Raw genomic sequence first — 22,482 nt, 5'->3', positions numbered from 1 at the left:
TGGTAAAGTTGTTAAATAAATGCAAATTGTTGAGTCGTGCCGTAACACAGGATATAGTCGATGTATTTATTGAGGCATATGAAAGCATGGGCCTTACGCTAAACATCCGTAAGACAAAGGTCCTCCACCAGCACAGCTCTCCCCCCCCCCCCCCCCCCCCCCCTCCTCCCCCCTGCGCGGCCCTCGACAACGTGGACCATTTCCCATACCTCGGGGGCCGCTTGTCAACAAAAGCAGACATTGAAGCGGAGATTAATCTACCACCAAGCTCATGGTCTACAGGGCTGTAGTAATACCCGGCCTGAGGCATGGACGATGTAAAGAAGGCACCTCAAGTCGTTGGAGATATATCACCAACGATCTCTCCGCAAGATCCTGCAAAATCCCCAAGGAGGACAGGTGCACCAACATGAGTGTCCTCGTCCAGGCTAACATTCCCAGCATTGAAGCGCTGACCACACTCGATCAGCTACGCTGGGCAGGTCACATAGTTAGCATGCTAGACACGGGACTCCCAAAGCAAGTGCTCTATGCGGAGCTCCTTCACAGCAAACGAGCCAAAGGTGGGCAGCTGAAACATTACAAGGACACCCTCACAGCCTCTGATAAAATGCGACATCACCATTGATACCTGGGAGTCCCTGGCCAAAGATTGCCCTAAGTGGAGAAAGTGCATCTGGGAGGGCGTTGAGCACTGAGTCTCAATGCCGAGAGTGTGCAGAGGTCAAGCGCAGGCAGCGGAAGGAGCATGTGGCCAACCAGTCCTGTTAATACGGATTCTTTTTCCCTCAATCTGTTTCAGCGAATACACTGACACGCGAACACTTCTTGCCTTTTCTGTAAAAGACCTTTATTGAAGATTCTCCGGCCGGGACTTGTCAAGACAAAGGAACACTCTCAATCAGAGCCTGTTTACCTTCCCCTGGACAAGCCCTTTTCAGCACGAAAAGCACAGTAGATAAACATTTTCAAAACAGAACACATTTGATTAGCACTTGGTCTATCCAATCCCTTTCTGCTCTCCCCCCCCCCCCCCCCCCCCGAGTACGTCCAATGGCAGGCAAGAAAGTCTCCCAATTAGGGCTGGTGTCAGGTTAGTTATAGCTTTGCTACACTGTCTTCCCTTATCAGTAAAGAACCCAATTAGTTTCCCTTCCTCCTGATCAGTAGAAGCTATTACTTTTCCCTTCCTATCTAGGATTGCTTTCTTTGTGCTGCCTTGGGCTTTCTCATGACCTGTGTCTAACCTCAACTTCAACTCTTGGTAACCCCTTTTCTTTCTGTTGATTCTGCAGTTGCCTGCATCTTGACATTTCTTCAGCTATTTTCCCATGATTCCCTATCTCCATCCTTTTGCCACCTTCCCTATCCATCTACCACTTTCGCAACCCTTCTTTACACATTCTCATTCCTCCCCTTTTATCATTCCATGATAACCCTGGTGCTTATTCCAGGAGTATCGCGTTTAGCCGTGCGTATTCTCTTTCTTGATCCTCCTTATTGTCTGTGAGTCCGCCTCGAACCTCTTCGCAAGGTCTTATCAATGTCTGTTTAGGTTCTCGCATCGTATCCTGTCGGAATATTATTGAATTGATAATTTCTGGAGCCTTGGTACAAGGCCGAAGAGAGGCCTTTTACCTCCTTATGGGCCAGTGCAGGAACCAGCACTTTAAGCCTTGTCCCACTGGTACCCCTAATGCCAAATTTTCTCATACATTTCCCCCCTTTTGGCTATTGGCTATATGCCAAGCTGGCCATATTTCCCAATAACTATCTCCCTGTAAGCAAGTTCCAGATAGGTTCGTTCACCTGGGTGGCCATCTCCCAAGCTTCGGGACCTCCTGAAACCTTCCCACAGAGTTATATAAGGTAAGTCCTTCCTATAGGACTGCTTAAATTTTCATCCCTTATGGCCTTAATCATAGTGCGTGCCCTGACTTATCGTTTGGCCTGTTTAATTCGTGCACATGTTAATCCCATCATGACCATCAGAACCAGACCCTGTATTACTACAAGTACATGTGATATTATTCTTATCCATGGGTGAATTTGAATATTAAGTCCAATGTCCCACAGCTTTGAGTACCAGGGCTGATCAGCCAGCATTGTGTTAGTGTCTCTCTGTAAGTTGTCTATTTCTTCCATCAGCCGGACATACTGTCATCTTTGATTCTGGATTCCTTGCACCAAACGCAATTGTTCCTCATTTAGTTCCGGTATCTGTTTGCCTTGCGGTTCCCATACCGCCTCTTCGTACCCCTCTCGGAGGGTATCCGTGATTGTTCCGTCGAGATTTCCGTTGTCTTGGGATGTATATGATAGCCGTCTGTCTATTTCTCCTTTGGGCCTGAAGCAGAAGTTAGGAGTAATGAGGACACGGGGTGATTCCTTCCCTGGTCTTAATGGTTAAGTTGGCTGCCCCCGTGCTCACGCATCACTCTCCGTTCCCTTGCGGGGCAGCGATGGTCTCAAGATCGTGTTCGAGAGGAGTAATACTCAGCATGCATCTGTTTGTTTGGTGGAATCTGCAATCCTCATTTGTCATTCATGGCATACCTCGACATAAAACCACTTGGTTAATTTTATAGTAGTCAGTTATATCAATGCCTTTGGTACTATTAATTTTAATCACCCGTCTGGCAGGCTGATGGTAACGTAACCGAGTTTGGTTTCTCACTCACCAATATTATCGATCTGTTATAAGGGGTCTCCCTTTGTTGCATCATACTGTGGTATGGACAACACAAATGCGATCATATTCACCCGCCCAGTAATACATCTGAATTTCGGCACCCATGCGTGACTATTCCTTCGTACCTCGCATGTGTTATTCATTTTTTTTTATCTAGAGTCCAATTGTTAAGTATGCTGTTCGGAATCCACTCTGGTATGTCTCCATTTTGGAGTTGCTCCAAATTATGCCCCATACCCGGAGCAAACTATCTCAGCCTGTAATCGTTTACTTATATCTTTCCACATTGCGTGGATCAATTTTATTGTCTTGGCATTTTGGCAAGGTATGGACCACTTGTAACAGTTCCCTTCCACGCCATCTCCCCAACCGCGCTTGTAGGGCTTGGTTATCCAAATCCTTCCCCACTAAACCACTCAAGTCTACGCCATTAAGTTTTTAACCCGGTCGTATATTGCCTACAGGCCTGTGGAATTCATCGTCATAACCCCTGCCGCATAACCCGTGCCTAGTGTTTCCAGTATTTCCCTTTTTTTTTCGACCTTGCCCTGTTCCATTTCTGACATTAAATCTCAGGGTAGTGGGTTCCGGGCCTTCGAGGATCCGTTGTGCCAGGTTCTGGTATAGACTTAATGGGCCCAAGTTTCCACATGATTTGCGCCTGATTTTTAGGAGCAACTGGTGGAGAACGGACTATCTTAGAAATTGCAATTCCCCACTTTTTTTTTCTGCAGTTCTAGTCAGGTAGAACAGTTCTACTTTGGAACAGAATTTTTTCTTCAAAAGGGGGCGTGTCCGGCCACTGACGCCTGATTTCAAAGTTTCCACAGTGAAAACGTACTCCAAACTAACTTAGAATGGAGCAAGTGAAGATTTTTGTAGAACTGAAAAAACCTGTTCTGCACATTAAAAAATCAGGCACAGGTTACAAATTAGACGTCCAGAACGAGGGGGTGGGGGGGGAGAGAAGGGAAGTCATTAAATTCTACAATAAATCCTTATTTATATTTCTACAAATATTATACAAATAAATCCAACCTGAATAAACATTTATAAGCAAAGAAAAGATTAAATAAACCATCTTCCTACCTGTGTGAAAGTGCTTCAGTCAGCTCAGCGATGTGGCGTCGTTCCCGCGAACGGGAGGGAGGGAGGGAGGGGCAGGCAGGCAGCAAGCAGCCTTCCACATGAGGTGGAAGCCTTAGTCAGCTCAGCGATGTTCCCGCGAACGGGAGGGGAGGGGAGGTGGGGGAGGGGAGGGGCAGGCAGCAAGCAGCCTTCCACTTGAGGTGGAAGCCTTACAGTCAGCTCAGCGTCGTTCCCGCGAACGGGAGGGAGGGGCAGTAAGCAGGAAGCCTCAGTGCTGATGGCAATGTGGTTTTATTTTTTTTAAAATTTCAAAAATGAAACAGCTACAAAGAACTACAAAAATGGCCGCGTGCCAATGTTTCCTTCACACTGCGCGAGCGCTCCAACGCGCACGCGCAGCGTTGCCGGCAGGAAAAAAACTAATTTAAATAGTACCTGCCCCCTCCCACTTACAAAATCGGCACGAGTGTAGGCTCCGCCCCCCTGGGCGTCGCGCCAAACAGACAAGGAGCTGCAGGGCTCTCCAGAATCGCGAGTTTTTTTTCCGGCGCCATTTTAGGCGCGAAAAACGGGCGCCCAGCTTGGAGGGGCGCCCGTTTTTTATCGTGTGGAAACTTGGGCCCATAGTTTCATTCCCATAGAAGCTAGGAAAAATTATATCCATTAGGTTTAGGACAAGTAGTCGCTGACGCACCCCAAATTATATCCTTTCTTTAGATTCTTTTATTACTAGCCCCCCTTTTTAGGTTGTATTCCTTCTTGTTTGCGCTGCGCATGATCAACGGCTTCTCCGTGTTATAACCGTGTCACGCTTCAGGACATGCACCTTATATTCCAGAGACCTCCCTTGGTCTTTATTTTATCCCACTGGCCAGTTTCCCTAAACATCCTGGGGTCCCACCCCCTTTTTGCTCCGTTCTCTTCCCACCCTTCTGTTCTTGCGGGGTGGATTTGGCTGCTTGTTTGCAGCTTCATCCGCCCAGGCATGAGCTTCTAGAACTGAAATTCCGTCCAGTTGGATTTCTGCGCCCTTCCCCTTTTGGTCCTATGAACTTGCTCCTGTCCTCTGAATATACTGGCGCCCATGGCATCGGCAGGCTGCTGCATTACAACCTTACTGAATACACTATACATAGCCATACGTTAAAATAAGTTTTGTCCTTGCTCCAGTCCTTGGCTGCTGGGTTGCATATTTCGGCAGTTAAATTAAACAAAGCTAGTTCATGTAGTAGTGTCTTTCCTGCGTGTGCTATATCTCTTGTAGTCCATCTGTATTATCCGCTGCCTGCGTGGGCCTTAAGGTCCCCAGTATCCTGAGTCTCCAGAGTCGAAGTAGCTGCTGCGCTCCCATCTCGGTGAGTGTTTTATCTGCAAATTTTAAACAGATAGCCTGGTCGTCACCAGGTGTTAGGTTCTGGTCTACTCATCTTTTATTCATGCATGTTGCGGTCACTCTGTGAAATCGGAGGTAAAGTTAGGTTGGGTTTGTAGACTACACTTGCCCACTGTGGGGTACATTGGCTCTATTGCCATAGGTGATGGTGCTATGGCTGCGCACTGCACTATCCGTCTAGTCCCGTTTTTTTAAAATCTCTTCCAGCTTATTTATCTTAGCTTTTAACTCTTGAATTTGTTTTGATTGAGTATCTTTCTTTTATTTGTATCAGGTGAGTATTATTACATAGGCTAGTTCTGTTTTTATTTTTATTCTGACTGTCGCACCATTTCCTCTGTTAGGTGAGTCTTTTTTATTTCTATTAAGAAATCCAAATTAATAATGTCCAGTATAAAACAACTGTCAATGGAAAGGGTTAACTCCTTTACAGGTTTGTAAGAAAGCCTGATGTCATTACATGACTTCACGTAATCATCCGAAAAATTCTTTTTTTTTTAAGTCTTTGTGCCTTCAAAACTTGCTTAGAAATTAGGAATCCGTTAAAACAGCAGAAATCATTAGTAAAGCTGTCATAATAAAAGTCTTCTCATCAGGAATGACAGCATTTTAGAGTAAACTCCAATGTTTTCTTAAGTTCTTATTGCCAAAGATTTTTTTGATTGATTTAAAATGAGACCACACATTTTTAATAGCTATTTTGTTTACTGAAATCCAATTTTCACACACGCTGTGTACATTCTAACATTTCGTTTTATTTTACGGTCCCGTTCACTGGGCAAATCTTGTGTTTTATTTCTCTCTCGGCACAAAATCTAAACATCCGTGCCAGTTCCATTTTCTATAAGAATTTTAAAATTCAGTAAGATTCTCTAATTCCCAGTTTTTTTTTTTTCTGTGCTGAGTTCGCATAGCTTAGATCTTTTCTCCTCGTTATCTTCAAAACCCTCCTGCTTGTTTAGACTGTTCAGGACTTTTCTTGATAAACAACGTCCATTTTGGAAATCTTTCAAACTGGAGTGAAACTTTCTCATAATTTAAAATCATTATCATTGTAGTGTCTTTTACCTCTTCCAATTTTTTTTCCCTTTTCCTAATTAAACCAATATCTTTTTCACAGCAAACATCAACTAGTATTTAGTAAGTTATGTCTTTTTCCATCACAAACACATTTTTTTCAGCACTTATTTAGTACGTTACATTTTTTTCAGATCTCCTTTCTTCAAATTAGGTTTTGTATTTTACACGGAGGGCTCGTGACTCCATAAATTAATTTAAAATCATTTGTTTACTTTCAAAGTGGCGTCTTTATCTTTTTCTTTTCTCCATAACTAGAATGGAGTCCAGCAATTGGGCTTTGAGGGCTGCTTTTCGTTATCTCAAAATGCTCCAGTTTCAAAGTCGTTAAAATGTCTCTTCTAAACTGCTAAAGCTTGCTGTTTTTAACATTTTTCAAAAGCCCCTTTTACACCTTCGCAGATAGCTCGCCATTCGCCCAAGAGTTTGACCTGATCCCTGAAGGTATTTCTAGATTGTTTCCAAACCTTTTAGTTTTATATCTCCTTTTTTCTTTAAGAGATCAGATTTAATTTAATTTTTTTTTTTGAATCCACCTCAATATTTTGCTGTGCCTTCTCTGAATATCTCAAAATCCCAATTCAAACTTTGTAATTTCAATCTTTATTTAAAACTTTTTTTTGAGCTAGAAGCTTTTTTTAAAAAAGGCATTCTTTATCTCATTCCGAGACTAAATTTGTGTCTTTCAACCCAATGTAATCAATCATTGCATGTTTTCTTTCGACAAGAAAGTGAGCGTGTCAACTAAATTCTTTTTTTTCAACCACCGGGACCATGTATTTTTTATCTTTTACTCAACAAACCTATCCTTTGTGCATTTCCTAGCTCCGTAACTTATCATCCCAATATATCCACACCTGCGTTTCTAACTTAAAATGTCTTAAAATTTCCCACATACAGGACAACACTACAAAGGGTTGAAAAAACTTTCACTCTGTTTGTTTGGCGAAGTGGGTGGAGCTAAAATAAGCAAACAGCTGCTCCACTCCTCCAAACAGGTTTTTTTTTTAAAAACATGAAAACATAAAAATTCATTCCGCAGTCAAAAAATCACACAAGTACTCTCATTCAAAAACAGACATTCACAAAAGTCTCTCTTCATTCAACAAAGCTTATTAATTAAATTTTTCTTTGGCGGCTCTATTTTTGGATCCATGATTGCCCAATTTTATCCTTATACAATTCCTCGCGTTGCCCCGTGATTTAGTTTTACACAATTTCCCTTTTTTTTCCGTGTCGCCCCGCGGTTTTCCTATTCCTCGCGTCGCAGCGCAATTTAGTTCTACACAATTCGCGTTGCCGCGCGATCGTCTATTTCCCTATTCCTCCATGTCACCGTACGGTTTTCCTATTCGCGTCGCCGCGCGATTGTCTAGTTCCCTATCCCTCCGCGTCGGTGTGCGGTTTTCCTATTCACGTCGTCGCGCGATTGTCTAGTTCCCTATCCCTCTGCGTCGCCGCGCGATTAAAGTCCAATCATCGCCTAGATGGACTAAGTGATATACAAAGTCGACGTCGTACCTGACTTGGACACTTATTTCCTAAGTTAAAAGGTATTCGCCAGATTGACCTGGATCTCGTTCAGACGCTACCTGAGAACCAGCGAGTGGCCAAACTTTCCTCAGACTTTTGGAACTAAAGGAAACTGAAGTGGTATTTAGAAAGTACTCACTCCAGTGGCCACTTTCCTCCCGTCTCCTCCAAGGCTAGTTCGGCTCTTAATTCGCAAGCTTTCGGCAGCCGTCCGTTGAGATCCCACCTCTGACACCAAATGTTAATACGGATTCTTTTTCCCTCAATCTGTTTCAGCGAATACACTGACACGCGAACACCTCTTGCCTTTTCTGTAAAAGACCTTTATTGAAGATTCTCCGGCCGGGACTTGTCAAGACAAAGGAACACTCTCAATCAGAGCCTGTTTACCTTCCCCTGGACAAGCCCTTTTCAGCGTGAAAAGCACAGTTGATATACATTTTCAAAACAGAACACATTTGATTAGCACTTGGTCTATCCAATCCCTTTCTGCTTTCCCCCCCCCCCCCCCCCCCCCCCCCTGAGTACGTCCAATGGCAGGCAAGAAAGTCTCCCAATTAGGGCTGGTGTCAGGTTAGTTATAGCTTTGCTACACTGTCTTCCCTTATCAGTAAAGAACCCAATTAGTTTCCCTTCCTCCTGATCAGTAGAAGCTATTACTTTTCACTTCCTATCTAGGATTGCTTTCTTTGTGCTGCCTTGGGCTTTCTCATGACCTGTGTCTAACCTCAACTTCAACTCTTGGTGACCCCTTTTTTTTCTGTTGATTCTGCAGTTGTCTGCATCTTGACATTTTTTTTAGCTATTTTCCCATGATTCCCTATCTCCATCCTTTTGCCATCTTCTCTATCCATCTACCACTTTCGCAACCCTTCTTTACACATTCTCAGTCCCACCCACCCCTTCCCTCAATGACTGACTGTGGCGCTCGTGTTGGACTGTGCAGCCACCAAAGAACTCACTTCAGGAGTGGAAGCAAGTCTTTCTCGATTCCGAGGACTGCCAATGATGATGATGATGTAGCACATTGAGACCAAAGCAGTTCTTCCCCTCGGTTTTCTTCAATTGACACAGTACAAGTCATTTTAATCAGCACATGGTCTCTGGTCGATCGCCAATCAATAAGTTATGCCTCGCAATAGAATGGTAGGATTCAGATTTGTGCTGTTGATTAGCAAGTTTCTGATCTCTACCTGACTGACCGGTTGAGGCATTTGCCCCAATGGGAAGGAACTGGGTATGGATTGTTATTATTTACTGCTGCATGTTCACTGAGTATTCCCATCTCTTTCCCTGTGGCCTCCTTTGCTGTTGTCTCCTTTCTCCCAGCTGTTGAGGTGGAGAGATGATCTGCCTTTAAGCTTCTGCCTGTGCAGTTTGATTACTGGCAGGTAGTTCACCATTTAATTTACCCATCCTGCTATCAGAACAGTGTCTGCATCAATATGCTGGCCATTTTTCCGCTGTTGCTGAGATTTGGAAATGTATTGCGCAGGTGTGAGCTCATATTCCATGGCAAATCATGTTCGTATGCAGAACATATTGGCTTTTCCATTTTGTAGTGATATTAGCAACATTTTTGCTTTAAGGAAGGACTACATGCTGTAGGTCTCTGAGCTAGGAAGTTGAAAGGTGGAATGTCATTAGATATAATGTTCTATACATCACTTCGCTGATGTATTACTGATCAATTGTTTTCTTGCTGGTCAATCATTTGAGACTGAATTATTCAGTGAAGTATATATTGTAGAGATCCATTGATCAGAAGGTGACATTTTGAATCTAAAATGTCATGTCTGTTTTAAATCGAGAATAAATGTACTCATTCTGCTATTTAAAATATACACATACATTTTGATGACCAGATCTTCACAGCTTTACGGGACTGTCAGGAATGGTTTTTAAATTATGTTCAAGATAATGTAATTAGTAAAACAAATAAGAATTGAGATATTTTGGGTAGAAATAATTTAAAACAATATCTATGGATTAGGGACTGTGATAACATACAGCGTTGTGATGTATTATGGCTGATTATTCCAAAAAATACACAGTATATTATTGCAGCACATTGTATGTCCTTATTTTGTTGGCTTAAGTACTTCTTTCTACCTTGTTTACATATAACTTATGACTCAGCTTATTTCTCTGAACAAAATCTATCAAAACAAAAAATACTTTGAAAGGTAAAGGAGGTTTTCTTCATCTCATCAATGTATTTCTTTTTATTTTAGGTTTGTGCCGTACAACAAATCTGATCTTGAGAGATGGATTGTAAACCACTTATTTATTTTGGACGACAGCTTTTTCGCCGTAAATATGTGGACTGCAGTAATGAAGAAACCAGGCTTGCTAGATGTTTGACTACAGTGGACTTGGTTGCCCTTGGTGTCGGCAGTACCCTCGGAGCAGGTGTCTATGTGCTGGCTGGAGCAGTGGCCAGGGAAAATGCTGGCCCTGCCATCGTTATCTCATTCTTGATTGCCGCTTTGGCATCTGTGCTTGCTGGCCTCTGTTATGCTGAGTTTGGTGCTAGAGTCCCCAAGACAGGTTCTGCTTATCTCTACAGCTATGTTACAGTTGGGGAACTGTGGGCTTTCATCACTGGCTGGAATCTAATCCTTTCGTATGTAATTGGTAAGTGCAGTATTGCTGTAGAAATTTACACACTGAGCATTTAACTGGTATTGGTGTTAGATTTAGCATTGATAGGATTAGTGATTTGATGTCTGCTCTGGCTTGCCATCATGAATGAAGAGGAATGGTGAGCTTCTCCGATGGCATATTGGGTAAATCAACGTGGTACTGAGGCTTACAGATGAAGATCTCCGGTTCGATGCCAGCTTTGTGCTTGGATCAGTTACCTGATCTCAGCAGTTGGGGTGCTGCAGTTGGCTTCAGCATATCTGGGCTTAGAAGGGGAAAACTGAGACGGGTTTCTTGTTTCTTACCGTAATTTAATGACTAGTGCTGGAAAAGAGCTCGTGTGCACGTCAGGCAAGAGCAGGATCATACTCTGATGTAATGGCCTCTTCAATCAAATAGTTTGCCAACATTCAGTGTTAGGGTTCACACAAGATTAATTACCACTACATAAAAACAAAATACTGCAGATGCTGGAATCTAAAATAAAAATGGAAAATGCTGGAAATACTCAGCAAGTCAGGTAGCATCTGTGGAGTTAACATTTCAGGTCGATGACCCTTCATCAGAACAGGAAAAAGTTAGGGATGTAACAGGTTTTTAAGCAAGTGTAGGGGCAGGAAAAAGGGGGAGGGGAGAAAGAACAAAAGGGAAGGTATGTGATGGGATAATTACCCCTCATGTCTTCTGGCTGAATTTCCCCCATCCCCTCTCCTTTTCCCCCTCTCCACCTTTCCTCCCCTTCCCTTGTCACCCCATCGCCACTTTGTCCCCCTCTCATTTCTCTCCCCCGCCCCCCCCCCACCCCACCCCAATCTCCCCTTCTTTCTTTCCCTTCATTTCTTATGAAACAGTTATCCTCCCAACCTCTATCCCCACTTGACCTGAGGGCAGCATTTGCTCTTGTCTACACACATGTGCAGTACCACAGGAAATCAATTTGTTTAAAGAAAGGGATGGGGGAAGAAATTGCCCTCCATCTCACTTGGGGCAGATAATTCGAATTATCACTGCCCAGTGGGAACCAGAAGCTTAGTGGGAAAATTCGGATCTTTAATTTGACACCGCCTCCCAGCACTTTGGGGGCAGTGTAGAGGCGGGATCGGTTCAGGAGCAGGGTGATGATGCCGTCAGTGCGTGCGTTGTGCTGACGCATCGCCCAGCCACTAGCAGCTTCCTGACTTGCGAAGCTGTTGGGGGCAGCCGCTGCGCTCCCGTGGAGCAATTTCCCCCACGGGGTGGAAAAGGGGTCGGCGCGTGGCTGACATCCCGTTTCCACGGCCCCCGGGTCACACCCTCCGCCTGCCCTCGGGTAGACAGGCCTTACCACCCCGTTACTCGCCTTTGGCAAGGAAAATCCAAAGATGTTTTTAAATACATAAAGAGCAAGAGGATGACTAAATAAAGAGTATGGCCTAGTAAAGACCATAAAGGTAATCTGCGTGTGGAGGCGGAAGACATGGGTATGGTTCTTAATGAATACTTTGTGTCTGTTTTCACGAGAGTGAAGATGCAGACATTGCAATCAGGGAGGTGGAGTATGAAATATTAGATGAAATAAACATAGTGAGAGAGGAAATATTAAGGGGTTTAGCAGCTTTGAAAGTGAATAAATCCCCAGTGCTGGATCAAATGTATCCCAGGCTGTAAGGGAAGCAAAAGGAAATAGAGGCTTTGACCATCATTTTCCAATCCTCTCTGGCTACAGGTGTGGTGCTGGAGGACTGCTAACGTGGTACCTTCGTTTAAAAAGAGAGAAAGAGATAGACCGTAATTACAGGCCAGTCAGCCTAACCTCTGTGGTGGGGAAAATTATTGGGAAAAATTCTGAGGGACAGGATAAATCTTTTAGAAAGACACGGAATAATCGAGGACCGTCAGCATGGATTTGTTAAGGGAAGGTTGTGTCTGACTGACTTGATTGAATTTTTTGAGGAGGTAACAAGGAGGGTTGATGAGGGTAGTGTGTTTGTTGTAGTGGATATGGATTTTTAGCAAAGCTTTTAATAAGGTCCCACATGGTTTACGAAAGTAAAAACCCATGGGATCCAGGGCACAGTTGCAAGTTGGATCCAAAATTGGCTCAGAGCCAGGAAACAAAGGGTAATGGTTGATGGGTATTTTTGTGACAGGAAGGCTGTTTCGAGTCGGGTTCCGCAGGGCTCAGTACTTGGTCCCTTGCTTTTTGTGGTGATTTATCAATGATTTAGACTTGAATGTAGGGGGTATGATTAAGACATTTGCAGATGATACTAAAATCGGCTGTATGGTTGATGATAAAGAAGAAAGTTGTAGACTACAGGAAGATATCAATGAACTGGTCAGGTGGGCAGAACAGTGGCAAATAGAATTCAATGCAGAGAAATATGAGGTGATACATTTGGGGAGGCAAGGGAATACACATTAAATGGTAGGACAATGAGAAGTTTAGAGTAGCAAAGGGGCCTTTGGAGTGCATGTCCATAGATCCCTGAAGTAGCAGGCAAGGCATATGGAATACTTGCCTTTATTAGCCAAGACATAGAATACAAGAGCTGGGAGGTTATGCTTGAACTGTATAAAACACTAGTTAGGCTACAGCTAGAATACGGTGTGCAGTTCCGGTTGTCACATTACAGGAAAGATCTGATTGCACTAGAGAGGGCACAGAGGAGATTTACAGGGATGTTGCCTGGACTGGAGAAGTTTAGCTATGAGGAAAGATTGGATTGGCTGGGTTTGTTTGGAACAGAGGAGGCTGAGGGGAGACCTTAGAGGTGTATGAAATTGAGGGGCCTATTTCCCTAGGGAAATAACCAGTGGGCATAGATTTAAAATAATTGGTAGCAGGATTTGAAGGGAAATTTCTTCATCCAGAGTGTGGTAGGAGTCTGGACTCACTGCCTGAAAGGGAGATAGAGGCAGAAACCCTCACCACATTTAAAAAGTACTTGGATGTGCACTTGAAGTGCTGTAACCTACAGGGCTACAGACCAAGAGCTGAAAAGTGAGAATAGGATGGATAGCTCTTTGTTGGCCGGCGCGGACACGATCGGCCGAAATGGCCTCCTTCCGTGCTGTAAATTTCTATGATTCTTCAAAAAAGGGTTAATTTTGGCTCCAAAACCTCAGTGTGTATACTTCTCTGTTCATTTAAGAAAAGGATATTGAGGGATTTGGTATGATCCAAATATTTCTTCTTTTGTGGGGGTTGAAGTTATGGGTTTGTGATTCTGTGCCTGAATACCTGCTTAATTGGTGGTTTGATGTTCTAGGCCACAGAATCTCAAACCACCTTAAGCAGATACTCGGGCACAGGGTCACAGGACAGTGTGAAGGAAGATCATTTTGCTTTTGGACCAAACATGAAATGCAAGCTCAGTGGGTGGGAGGAGAAAGAGGTGTTCGGACCACAAACCAACAGCTATCTATAAGTTTGTTGTGTGTACTCAGCAGGGTGGAAGGGTGTGTCTGGTACGCTTGTGCTGCTTTGCATTTGATCCAATAATAGAAATTTGCTGTCCATACTTCAGAGATTGTGTTTGTTTAAGTTCAGCGTCCGCTCTGTTTAATGGGGGTTGGATTGGTTTCAGGACTTTATCCAAATGTAATCTCAGAAAATCCAATCATTTGAAGTGTGTGAGAGGGAAGCATCAAATACATTAGGTGTTCCACTGCTAGTGTGGTTACAGTATTGGATTGGAATTTTGAGTGAAATACTGAAGTTCTACGCAAAGCGACACACGAACTCCTATGATTGTGGACAGTTCAGTTTCCTGATCAATTCAGAAGCTTTGCGATGTTTTTTATTTAGTCCTGTCTGACCTATCAGCCCTTGTGGAGACTTGGAGAACTTGCCTTTAGTCTCCTTTTGCAAGATGCCCACTGCTCTTAAACGAGTTCGTGCTACATGCACACTGGTTTGTCATACTCAATATATGATGATTTCAGAGCTAAGTCATTCTCTGTGTAGCTGCTACTCGTCTAATGCTGCAAAATGTTGCAACTAGCAGAGTAGTTTTTAAAAAAAAAAAAATAACCTGAGGCAATAATACATTTCATGGATCAACTTGTTTGCAGTGCAAAATAGTTGCTTTCTCTGAAATATTGCTCAAACCATTGAATTTTGGCTCCAGATTGAAGTATATAAATGGGTATGTTGACGCCAGCACAGCCATCGGCTGCCTGAGGAAGAGTGTGTTAGAAGATCAGGCCCTCAAATCTGGCACTAAACTTATGGTCTACAGGACTGTAGTGATACCTGCCCTCCTGTATGGCTCAGAGACTTGGACCATATACAGAAGACACCTCAAATCGCTGGAGAAATATCACCAACGATGTCTCCGCAAGATCCTGTAAATCCCCTGGGAGGACAGACGCACCAACATCAGTGTTCTCGATCAGGCCAACATCCCCAGCATCGAAGCACTGATCACACTCAACCAGCTACATTGGGGGGCCACATTGTTCGCATGCCCGACACATTCTTTGAGGATATAACGAGCATGGTGGATAGAGGTGTACCGATGGATGTGGTGTATTTAGATTTCAAAAAGGCATTCGATAAGGTGCCACACAAAAGGTTACTGCAGAAGATAAAGGTACGTGGAGTCAGAGGGAATGTATTAGCATGGATAGAGAATTGGCTAACTTAACAGAAAGCAGAGAGTCGGGATAAATGGGTCCTTTTCGGGTTGGAAATCGGTGGTTAGTGGTGTGCCACAGGGATCGGTGCTGGGGCCACAACTGTTTACAATATACATAGATGACCTGGAAGAGGGGACAGAGTGTAGTGTAACAAAATTTGCAGATGACACAAAGATTAGTGGGAAAGCGGGTTGTGTAGAGGACAGAGACAGAGAGGCTGCAAAGAGATTTAGATAGGTTAAGCAAATGGGCTAAGGTTTGGCAGATGGAATACAATGTCGGAAAGTGTGAGGTCATCCACTTTGGGGGGGGGAAAAAAACAGTAAAAGGGAATATTATTTGAATGGGGAGAAATTACAACATGCTGCGGTGCAGAGGGACCTGGGGGTCCTTGTGCATGAAACTCTTTTTGGAGTTTATCTGCAAAACATAAAACATTAAACCGTGCCACCCGACCTGGGTGACACACCAGACATTTACAAGGCCCTTTTTTTCCTTTTTTTGTTTTTTTTTTTCTCTCCTTTTTTTTTGGGCACTAAAATCACAATTTTTCCACAGTGCCCCCTATAAAAGGGGAGGGGGACACTAAAAACACCAGCAATTAAAACAAATTAAACTTTAAAATGTAAAATCAAATTAAAATTTGGTTGCTGGGCGTGATGATGCACTCCAGTCCCTCCGGTGCCCACCTCTCGCGGAAGGCCGCGAGCGTACCGGTGGACACCGCGTGCTCCATCTCCAAGGACACCCTGGACCGGATGTAAGAGCGGAAGAGAGGCAGGCAGTCAGGTTGAACGACCCCCTCGACCGCCCGCTGCCTGGACCGGCTGATGGCACCCTTGGCCGTGCCCAGGAGCAGTCCTACGAGGAGGCCTTCGGACCTACCCGCTCCCCTCCGCACAGGGTGCCCAAAGATCAAGAGAGTGGGACTGAAGTGCAGCCAGAATTTCAGGAGCAGCCCCTTCAAATAATGGAACAGGGGCTGCAACCTCGTGCACTCAATAAAAACATGGAACACGGACTCCTCCAGACCGCAGAAATTGCAGGCGGCCTGGGAGTCCGTGAACCAGCTTAAAAATTTGTTACACGGCACTGCTCCGTGCACCACCCTCCAGGCCAAGTCCCCGACGAATAGTGGGAGGACCCCTGCGTAGAGTGCCCTCCATCGGGGACCCCCGCCTCCTCCGGACGGCAAGATGGTACGCCATGGCGTGTCCGGACGGCAGGCGAGGATGGCAAAGTTGAGAGTGTGCAGGAGCAGCCCGTACAAGAAACCCCTCCCAAAAAGTTAGTTTGCAGGTGCAGCAGTTAATCAGGAAGGCGAATGGAATGTTGGCCTTCATTGCGAGAGGGATGGAGTACAAAAGCAGGGAGGTCCTGCTGTAACTGTGAGGCCGCACCTGGAGTACTGCATGCAGTTTTGGTCACCTTTCTTAAGGAAGGATATACTAGCTTTGGAGAGGGGACAGAGACGATTCACTAGGCTGATTCCGGAGATGAGGGGGTTACCTTATGACGATAGATTTGAGTCGACTCGGTCTTTACTCGTTGGAGTTCAGAAGGATGAGGGGTGATCTTATAGAAACATTTAAAATAATGAAAGGGATAGACAAGATCGAGGCAGAGAGGTTGTTTCCACTGGTCGGGGAGACTAGAACTAGGAGGCACAGCCTCAAAATACGGGGGGAGCCAATTTAAAACCGAGTTGAGAAGGAATTTCTTCTCCGAGGGTTGTGAATCTGTGGAATTCTCTGCCTAATGAAGCAGTTGAGGCTAGCTCATTGAATGTATTTAAATCACAGATAGATAGATTTTTAACCAATAAGGGAATTAAGGGTTACGGGGAGCGGGCAGGTAAGGAGCTGAGTCCACGGCCAGATCAGCCATGATCTTGTTAACATAGAAACATAGAAAATAGGTGCAGGAGTAGGCCATTCGGCCCTTCTAGCCTGCACCGCCATTCAATGAGTTCATGGCTGAACATTCAACTTCAGTACCCCATTCCTGCTTTCTCGCCATACCCCTTGATCCCCCTAGTAGTAAGGACCTCATCTAACTCCTTTTTGAATATATTTAGTGAATTGGCCTCAACAACTTTCTGTGGTAGAGAATTCCACAGGTTCACCACTCTCTGGGTGAAGAAGTTCCTCCGCATCTCGGTCCTAAATGGCTTACCCCTTATCCTTAGACTGTGACCTCTGGTTCTGGAATTCCCCAACATTGGGAACATTCTTCCTGCATCTAACCTGTCTAACCCCGTCAGAATTTTAAATGTTTCTATGAGGTCCCCTCTCATTCTTCTGAACTCCAGTGAATACAAGCCCAGTTGATCCAGTCTTTCTTGATAGGTCAGTCCCGCCATCCCGGGAATCAGTCTGGTGAACCTTCGTTGCACTCCCTCAATAGCAAGAATGTCCTTCCTCAGGTTAGGAGACCAAAACTGTACACAATACTCCAGGTGTGGCCTCACCAATGCCCTGTACAACTGTAGCAACACCTCCCTGCCCCTGTACTCAAAGCCCCTTGCTATGAAGGCCAACATGCCATTTGCTTTCTTAACCGCCTGCTGCACCTGCATGCCAACCTTCAATGACTGATGTACCATGACCCCCAGGTCTCTTTGCACCTCCTATTTTCCTAATCTGTCACCATTCAGATAATAGTCTGTCTCTGTTTTTACCACCAAAGTGGATAACCTCACATTTATCCACATTATACGTCATCTGCCATGCATTTGCCCACTCACCTAACCTATCCAAGTCGCTCTGCAGCCTCACAGCATCCTCCTCGCAGCTCACACTGCCACCCAACTTAGTGTCATCCGCAAATTTGGAGATACTACATTTAATCCCCTCATCTAAATCATTAATGTACAGTGTAAACAGCTGGGGCCCCAGCACAGAACCTTGCGGTACCCCACTAGTCACTGCCTGCCATTCTGAAAAGTACCCATTTACTCCTACTCTTTGCTTCCTGTCTGACAACCAGTTCTCAATCCATGTCAGTACACTACCCCCAATCCCATGTGCTCTAACTTTGCACATCAATCTCTTGTGTGGGACCTTGTCGAACGCCTTCTGAAAGTCCAAATATACCACATCAACTGGTTCTCTCTTATCCACTCTACTGGAAACATCCTCAAAAAATTCCAGAAGATTTGTCAAGCATGATTTCCCTTTCACAAATCCATGCTGACTTGGACCTATCATGTCACCTCTTTCCAAATGCACTGCTATGGCATCCTTAATAATTGATTCCATCATTTTACCCACTACCGATGTCAGGCTGACCGGTCTATAATTCCCTGTTTTCTCTCTCCCTCCTTTTTTAAAAAGTGGGGTTATATTGGCTACCCTCCACTCCATAGGAACTGATCCAGAGTCAATGGAATGTTGGAAAATGACTGTCAACGCATCCACTATTTCCAAGGCCACCTCCTTAAGTACTCTGGGATGCAGTCCATCAGGCCCTGGGGATTTATCGGCCTTCAATCCCATCAATTTCCCCAACACAATTTCCCGGCTAATAAGGATTTCCCTCAGTTCCTCCTCCTTACTAGACCCCCCGACCCCTTTTATAACCGGAAGGTTGTTCGTGTCCTCCTTCGTGAATACCGAACCAAAGTACTTGTTCAATTGGTCCGCCATTTCTTTGTTCCCTGTTATGACTTCCCCTGATTCTGACTGCAGGGGACCTACGTTTGTCTTTACTAACCTTTTTCTCTTTACATATCTATAGAAACTTTTGAAATCCGTCTTAATGTTCCCTGCAAGCTTCTTCTCATACTCGATTTTCCCTGCCCTAATCAAACCCTTTGTCCTCCTCTGCTGAGTTCTAAATTTCTCCCAATCCCCAGGTTCGCTGCTATTTCTGGCCAATTTGTATGCCACTTCCTTGGCTTTAATACTCTCCCTGATTTCCCTTGATAGCCACGGTTGAGCCACCTTCCCTTTTTTTATTTTTATGCCAGACAGGAATGTACAATTATTGTAGTTCATCCATGCGGTCTCTAAATGTCTGCCATTGCCCATCCACAGTCAACCCCTTAAGTATCATTCGCCAATCCATCCCAGCCAATTCACGCCTCATACCTTCAAAGTTAGCCTTCTTTAAGTTCTGGACCATGGTCTCTGAATTAACTGTTTCATTCTCCATCCCAATGCAGAATTCCACCATATTATGATCACTCTTCCCCAAGGGGCCTCGCACAACGAGATTGCTAATTAATCCTCTCTCATTACATAACACCCAGTCCAAGATGGCCTCCCCCCTAGTTGGTTCTTCGACATATTGGTCTAAAAAACCATCCCTTATTCACTCCAGAAAATCCTCCTCCACCGTATTGCTTCCAGTTTGGTTAGCCCAATCTATGTGCATATTAAAGTCACCCATTATAACTGCTGCACCTTTATTGCACGCACCCCTAATTTCCTGTTTGATGCCCTCCCCAACATCACTACTACTGTTTGGAGGTCTGTACACAACTCCCACTAACGTTTTTTGCCCTTTGGTGTTCTGCAGCTCTACCCATATAGATTCCACATCATCCAAGCTAATGTCCTTCCTAACTATTGCCTTAATCTCCTCCTTAACCAGCAATGCTACCCCACCTCCTTTTCCTTTTATTCTATCCTTCCTGAATGTTGAATACCCCTGGATGTTGAGTTCCCAGCCCTGATCATCCTGGAGCCACGTCTCCGTAATCCCAATCACATCATATTTGTTAACATCTATTTGCACAGTTAATTCATCCACCTTATTGCGGATACTCCTTGCATTAAGACACAAAGCCTTTAGGCTTGTTTTTTTTAACACCCTCTGTCCTTTTAGAATTTTGCTGTACAATGGCCCTTTTTGTTCTTTGCCTTGGGTTTCTCTGCCCTCCACTTTTACTCATCTCCTTTCTGTCTTTTGTTTTTGCCTCCTTTTTGTTTCCCTCTATCTCCCTGCATTGGTTCCCATCCCCCTGCCATATTAGTTTAACTCCTCCCCAACAGCACTAGCAAACACTCCCCCGAGGACATTGGTTCCGATTCTGCCCAGGTGCAGACCGTCCGGATTGTACTGGTCCCACCTCCCCCAGAACCGGTTCCAATGCCCCAGGAATTTGAATCCCTCCCTGCTGCACCATTGCTCAAGCCACGTATTCATCTGAGCTATCCTGCGATTCCTACTCTGACTAGCACGTGGCACTGGTAGCAATCCCGAGATTACTACTTTTGAGGTCCTACTTTTTAATTTAGCTCCTAGCTCCTTAAATTCATTTCGTAGGACCTCATCCCTTTTTTTACCTATGTCATTGGTACCAACGTGCACCACGACAACTGGCTGTTCTCCCTCCCTTTTTAGAATGTCCTGCACCCGCTCCGAGACATCCTTGACCCTTGCACCAGGGAGGCAACATACCATCCTGGAGTCTCGGTTGCGGCCGCAGAAACGCCTATCTATTCCCCTTACAATTGAATCCCCTATCACTATCGCTCGGCCACTCTTTTTCCTGCCCTCCTGTGCAACAGAGCCAGCCACGGTGCCATGAACTTGGCTGCTGCTGCCCGCTCCTGGTGAGTCATCCCCCTCAACAGCACTCAAAGCAGTGTATCTGTTTTGCAGTGGGATGACCACAGGGGACCCCTGCACTACCTTCCTTGCACTACTCTTCCTGCTGGTCTTCCATTCCCTCGCTGGCTGTGGACCCTTCTCCTGCGGTAAGACCAACTCGCTACACGTGATACTCACGTCATTCTCAGCATCGTGGATGCTCCAGAGTGAATCCACCTTCAGCTCCAACTCCGCAACGCGGACCGTCAGTAGCCGGAGGTGGACACACTTCCCGCACATGTAGTCGTCAGGGACACTGGTGTTGTCTCCGTGTTCCCACATGGTACAGGAGGAGCATATCACGTGACCGAGCTGTCCTGCCATGACTTAACCCTTAGATACACTTTAAATTGCCGACAACAATGTTAAAAGTTACTGACTAATAAAGAAAAAGAAAAACTACTCACCAATCAGCAGCCAATCACTTACCACGTTGGCTGTGACGTCACCACCTGATTTCTTTCTACTTCTTTTTTGACTTCTCTCAGCTGGAGCTGCACCGGTACGCCTCCCTGGACTCCCGCCTCTCTCAACGCTCCCCGGACTGCTGAGCCTTTTACAGGCCGCTGCCTCTCTGGACTCCCGCCTCTCTCGACGCTCCCCGGACTGCTGAGCCTTTTACAGGCCGCTGCCTCTCTGGACTCCCGCCTCTCTCGACGCTCCCCGGACTGCTGAGCCTTTTACAGGCCGCTGCCTCTCTCGTCTCTCCACGGACTGCTGAGCCTTTTACAGGCCGCTGCCTCTCTGGACTCCCGCCTCTCTCGACGCTCCCCGGACTGCTGAGCCTTTTACAGGCCGCTGCCTCTCTGGACTCCCGCCTCTCTCGACGCTCCCCGGACTGCTGAGCCTTTTACAGGCCGCTGCCTCTCTGGACTCTCGACGCTCCCCGGACTGCTGAGCCTTTTACAGGCCGCTGCCTCTCTCGACTCCCGCCTCTCTCGACGCTCCCCGGACTGCTGAGCCTTTTACAGGCCGCTGCCTCTGTTGTTGAATGGCGGAGCAGGCTCGAGGGGCTAGATGGCCTACTCCTGTTCCTAATTCTTATGTTCTTATGTTCTTCCAAAGCAAGCGCTTTACTTGGAACTCCTACACGGCAAGCGAGCCCCAGATGGGCAGAGGAAACGTTTCAAGGACGCCCTCAAAGCCTCCTTAATAAAGTGCAACATCCCCACAGACAACCGGGAGTCCCTGGCCAAAGACTGCTCTAAGCGGAGGAAGAGCATCCGGGAGGGCACTGAGCACCTCGAGTCTCGTCGCCGAGAGCATGCAGAAAACCAGCGCAGGCAGCGGAAGGAGCGTGTGACAAACCAGACTCCCCACCCACCCTTTCCTCCAAGGACTGTCTGTCCCACCTGAGACAGAGACTGTAAATCCCGTATTGGACTGTTCAGTCACCTGAGAACTCACTTTTGGAGTGGAAGCAAGTCTTTGACACTTGTCATTTCTGTCCTTGGGGGTTGACTGGGTACCTGCACAGGAGGTGGCTGATTGAGACTTGGTCAACTTTCCAAAGTCACGTCTCGAGCCTCCAGGTCTGCAGAGACTGACCAGGGCTACCGCCCAACCGACTTAACTCTTTTTGGGCGGGAATTTTTCCCTTTTTGCCCATTTTTTGGGTTTTTGGTCGGGCTTTAAAAGCAGCAGCCTGAAGCCTGGCAGAGGCTGGGGCTTCGGCTCCCTCGCGGAAGGGACCGCATAAGACTCCATTTAGCCCCGTAAGGAGTCAGGAAATTGGCCGACCCGCCTGAGTTTAGCCCTGGGGGAGGTTGAAGGTGGGTCAAATCATTAACCCAAAGTTGAGACTTGGTCTTGCTGGTGAAAACTAAGTGCC

General features: G+C 45.6%; 1 protein-coding gene across 2 annotated transcripts in view; it reads left to right on the top strand.

Annotated features, from left to right (window-relative positions):
* The window catches only part of LOC139275189 (high affinity cationic amino acid transporter 1-like), a 97,471-nt gene that overhangs the window by 38,517 nt on the left and 36,472 nt on the right, over window positions 1–22,482 (top strand). For both annotated transcript variants that reach the window (XM_070892306.1, XM_070892305.1), the window contains exon 2: window positions 10,019–10,421. In XM_070892306.1, coding sequence (XP_070748407.1) covers window positions 10,052–10,421 — 370 coding nt within the window. In that variant the 5' untranslated portion in view covers window positions 10,019–10,051. The remainder of the gene's footprint in view (window positions 1–10,018; window positions 10,422–22,482) is intronic.

This window comes from Pristiophorus japonicus, chromosome 10 (assembly GCF_044704955.1).
Source record: "Pristiophorus japonicus isolate sPriJap1 chromosome 10, sPriJap1.hap1, whole genome shotgun sequence".
NCBI lineage: Eukaryota > Metazoa > Chordata > Chondrichthyes > Pristiophoridae > Pristiophorus > Pristiophorus japonicus.
The sequence above is the reverse complement of the archived record's forward strand: the minus strand, read 5'-3'. Positions and strand labels throughout refer to the sequence as shown.